At 53.9% G+C, this 4,465-nt stretch overlaps 1 protein-coding gene across 1 annotated transcript; it reads right to left on the reverse strand.

Moving 5' to 3' along the window:
• LOC143853860 (uncharacterized) lies at positions 1–2,067 on the reverse strand. The gene is made up of 2 exons (XM_077363565.1): positions 940–2,067; positions 1–588 (listed from the first exon to the last, which is right to left on the reverse strand). Exons 1-2 carry the CDS (start codon positions 2,065–2,067, stop codon positions 1–3), a joined length of 1,716 nt encoding a protein of 571 aa, XP_077219680.1.
• Between the last annotated feature and the right edge of the window lie 2,398 nt (positions 2,068–4,465).

Below are 4,465 nucleotides of genomic sequence, written 5' to 3' on the forward strand. Positions count from 1 at the left end.
CTACTGATGATATTTGCGAAGGTTCTTCGAGTTCCAGGCATGTGGTAACAGTTGTTCCTCGAGTGTTTCCAGTCTATAACTGCCCGGGCGAATCACCTCTTTTACTCGGTAAGGCCCTTCCCAGGTTGGGGAAAGCTTTCCAGCTTTTTTGGGTTGGGAGATAGCAGCTTTCCTTAAGACAAGATCTCTAAGTCGAAACTCTCTAGGACGTATCTTCGAGTCATGGTAGCGAGATACTTTCTGCTTGTAGGCGGCGACTCTTATTCGGGATTCTTCTCTGGCCTCCTCTAATAAGTCAAGATTCGCGCGGAGCCCGTCACCGTTGAGCTGTTCGTTGAAGTTGGAAATTCTAGCGGACGGGGTGCCTACATCGACAGGTATTACCGCCTCTGTTCCGAAGGACAGATTGAATGGGGACTCGCCCGTTGGTGTGCGCGGGGTGGTGCGATAGGCCCATAGGACGTGATACAGCTCATCTGCCCATCGACCAACTTTCTCGTCTAGTCTTTTCTTGATCCCTTGTAGCAGGATTCGGTTTGTGACTTCTGTCTGCCCGTTGGTCTGTGGGTGTGCTACAGAGGTGAACCGCTGCTCAATTTTCAGGTCGGAGCAAAACTTCCGAAAGTTTCGGCAGTCGAACTGTTTGCCGTTGTCTGTTATCAGGACGCGAGGAATCCCGAATCTACAGACTACTGATTTCCAGAAGAAGTTCTGCACATTCTGTTCGGTGATCTGGGCTAGAGGTTCAGCCTCCACCCATTTGGTAAAGTAATCAATCGCCACCACTACGAAGGTGCGCCTTCCGGAGGCCGGTGGGAAGGGGCCCAAGATATCCATTCCCCAAATAGCGAAGGGTAGCGGGCTGACAATTGGGGCCATAGACACGGCGGGCTGATGAATGGTGGGGGAGAACTTTTGGCATTTCTCGCATCTCTTTACCAGGGTCAGCGCGTCTTGTCTCAACGTTGGCCAGTACAGACCTCTAAGGAGGACTTTGATTGCCAGGGCTTTGCCCCCCAAGTGCTCCCCGCAAATACCTTCGTGTGTCTCCTGCAGGGCATACGTGGCGTCGCTGGGCCGGAGACACTTTAAGTATGGGAGAGTATAGGATCTTTTGAACAAGTTCTCGCCATCAAGTGAAAAACGGGCTGCTCTTTGGATCACCTTGCGCGCTTCTCTTTTGGCCTCAGGCAGTTTCCCACTACGCAGGTAGTCGACGATCTCATCCATCCAGCAGGGCTCGTGTTCCACCTGCATTATCTCAGCAGCCTTTCTTTCGATACTGGAGGCCTGTAGGAACTCCATGCATATATTCCCGAGAGTCGTGTATCCGGATGCGGCCAGCTTGGACAGTACATCGGCCTTTGTGTTGTCCGTTCTGGGGATTCTGACAACCTCGAAACTTCTGAACTTGGAGGATAGTTGCCGGACCTGGGAGAGGTATTTAATCATTCGCTCATCGCGGGCTTCGTATATACCTTGGATTTGGTTGGCGACCAACTGGGAGTCACAATAAGCTTTCAATCTCTGGGCTCCGGTCTGGACTGCAAGATTCATTCCAGCGAGGAGTGCTTCATACTCAGCCTCATTGTTGGAAGCGCGAAAGCCGAACCTCAAGGCGTAGTCTAGTGTGAAACCGTCGGGCCCGGTTAAAACCAGACCGGCTCCGCAACCAGCCTTGTTTGAAGATCCGTCCACGTGCACTTCCCACAGTGCTTCGGCGATTGAAAAATCATGCTCAACTGGCAGCATGGGGATGGTTCCTGCTCTGGCTTCATCTTCTGCCGGTTCTCCGGCTGTGGTAGTACCTTTCGCTGCTGGGGCCTGGGCGATTTCAGGTTCGGCGATCTGCTGGGGGATGGAGCACTCAGCTACGAAATCTGCCAATACTTGAGCCTTGATCGCGGGCCTGGGCATGTACCGGATGTCAAATTCACTCAATTCCACGGCCCATTTAACCAATCGTCCCGAAGTATCTGGCTTGTGGAGGACTTGTCTAAGCGGCTGGTCAGTTAGGACCTTTATCGTGTGAGCTTGGAAATACGGTCTCAACTTCCTGGCTGCCATTACCAGCGCGTAAGCCAATTTCTCGACCCGCTGGTACCTTATTTCGGCGTCGTGCAAGGCTTTGCTAACGTAGTAGACCGGTTTCTGTTGGCTGCGCTCTTCACGAACTAGGACCGCAGCCAGAGCCAGGGTACTTATAGATAGATACAAGATTAGCTCCTCACCGGGCTCCGGCTTTGTCAACAGCGGTGGAGAGGACAAATACTGCTTCAGCTCCTCGAAGGAGGTTTGGCATTCCTCTGTCCAGGGCGAGGTTTTGAGGCCTTTGACTGCGTTGAAAAAAGGGAGACACCTCTCTGCAGATTTTGAGACGAAGCGCCCCAGCGCGGCTATCATCCCTGTCAGTCGTTGCACTTCTCGGATGGTTTTCGGGGGAGCGAGCTCCACCACGGCCTTGATTTTTTCCGGATTGGCCTCTATCCCTCTCTGGCTGACCACAAACCCCAGAAACTTCCCCGAGCTGACCCCAAAAGTGCACTTGGTGGGATTGAGTTTCATCTTATTGTCTCTCAGGACTTGAAACGTTTCTTTTAGATCGGCGACATGGTCTTGCGAGCTTAGGCTCTTCACCAGCATGTCGTCGACGTACACTTCCATGTTGCGGCCAATCTGATTCCGGAAGAGTTTGTTTACAAGCCTCTGATACGTGGCCCCAGCATTCTTCAGGCCGAAGGGCATGACACGGTAGCAGTAAGTCCCCTGATCCGTTACGAAGGAGGTCTTCGGGATATCTGGCTCATACATTCTGATCTGGTTATATCCGGAGAAAGCGTCCATGAAACTGAGTACTTCGTGACCCGCTGTGGCATCGATGAGCTGATCGATTTTTGGGAGCGGGTAGCTGTCCTTTGGACAGGCTTTATTCAAATCCGTGAAGTCGACGCAGGTCCTCCATTTCCCATTGGCCTTTTTCACCAGAACTACGTTTGCCAGCCAGTCCGGGTACTGGATTTCTCGGATGAAGTCAGCTCTTAGGAGTCTCTCCACCTCTTCTCTGATCGCCATCTGCCTTTCGAGGGCGAAGTGTCTCTTCTTCTGCTTCACCGGCCTGCAGGTCGGGTCGACACCTAGTCTGTGCGAACTGACCTCCGGGTTGATGCCGGGCATGTCCGTGGGGGCCCATGCGAAGACATCCGCATTGTCCTGGAGGAACTGGGTGAGGTTGTGCCGGACGTCGTCGTCAAGAGAGGAGCCGATCTGGACTACCTTTTCGTCATCTTTCTCGCACAGGGGAACGGGGACAAGGTCTTCGGCGGGCTGAGTTCCCTGAGCTTCGTCCCTCAAGTCCAGTAGTTCGATTGGCAACGACTCCGTCGCATTTCTGCCTTTAAGCGCCATTGCATAACATTCCCGAGATTGCGGCTGGTCTCCTTGAACTTCTCCCACGCCACTGGGCGTTATGAACTTCATCTTCTGGTGATAGGCGGACGCGACGGCGCGGATCAGGTTCTGGCCAGGCCGTCCTAAAATAGCGTTATAGACCGAGGTGGCCCTCACTACTAGGAAGTTGACCATGGCGAAGGCCTGGCAGGGCGGTTCTCCGACGAGGACAGGGAGCTCGATTTGTCCCTCAACCTTGACCACTTCTCCTGAAAAGCCGAAAAGATCTGAGTTTGCAGGCTTTAAGCGGTCGTCACCTATCATCATTCTTTCGAAGGCGTGATAGTACAGAATGTCGGCTGAGCTCCCGTTGTCTACCAGGATTTTCCTCAGCTCCCAGTTTGCGACGAGCATAGTCAGGACTAGGGCGTCGTCATGTGGTAATATCAGGCCGTCCAGGTCCGCGTCCGAGAAGGAGATCTCATTCTCCGTCTTCGCTTTCTTGCTGCATGTATGCACGGCGTTGACCCGGCGCGCATATGCTTTCCGAGCAGCAGAGGAGGTGCCTCCAGCCGCCGGGCCTCCCATGATTGTGCCAATGACTCCTCTTGGTTGGGAGCCGTGTGCTTCTGGTGGTGGACTGGGCGGCGATGGAGACTGTCTTCGGACTGGGGGCGGTTGAGACCGCCGAGGGCTTCGGCCCTGGGGACCCTTCTCCTTGGGGTCACTCCCGCGGGTGTCACTCCGGACATATTTTTTCAAGTAGCCTCTGCTGATTAGCTGCTCGATCTCCTCCTTCAGCTGTCGGCAATCGTCTGTATCGTGTCCGTGGTCCCTGTGGAACCGGCAGTACTTCGATTTGTCTCTCCTGTTTCCCTTGGAGATCATTGGAGTTGGCCATTTTATGAACTCTTCTCCGCTGATGGCCGCCAGTATATGCCTCCGCGAGGTGTTGAGAGGGGTGAAGTTTTCTTCCCTCCTGTGAGGGGATTTGTCCCTTCTGACGACCTGGTCGTCCCTGCGCTGCTTAGCATGGGGCTTGTCTTGGTTCCTGTCGTCAGAGGTTCTCCTCCGACTC

The sequence above is a fragment of the Tasmannia lanceolata genome, unplaced genomic scaffold (assembly GCF_043159265.1).
Source record: "Tasmannia lanceolata isolate RefF3 unplaced genomic scaffold, GAP_Taslan_0.1 ptg000020l, whole genome shotgun sequence".
Lineage (NCBI taxonomy): Eukaryota > Viridiplantae > Streptophyta > Magnoliopsida > Canellales > Winteraceae > Tasmannia > Tasmannia lanceolata.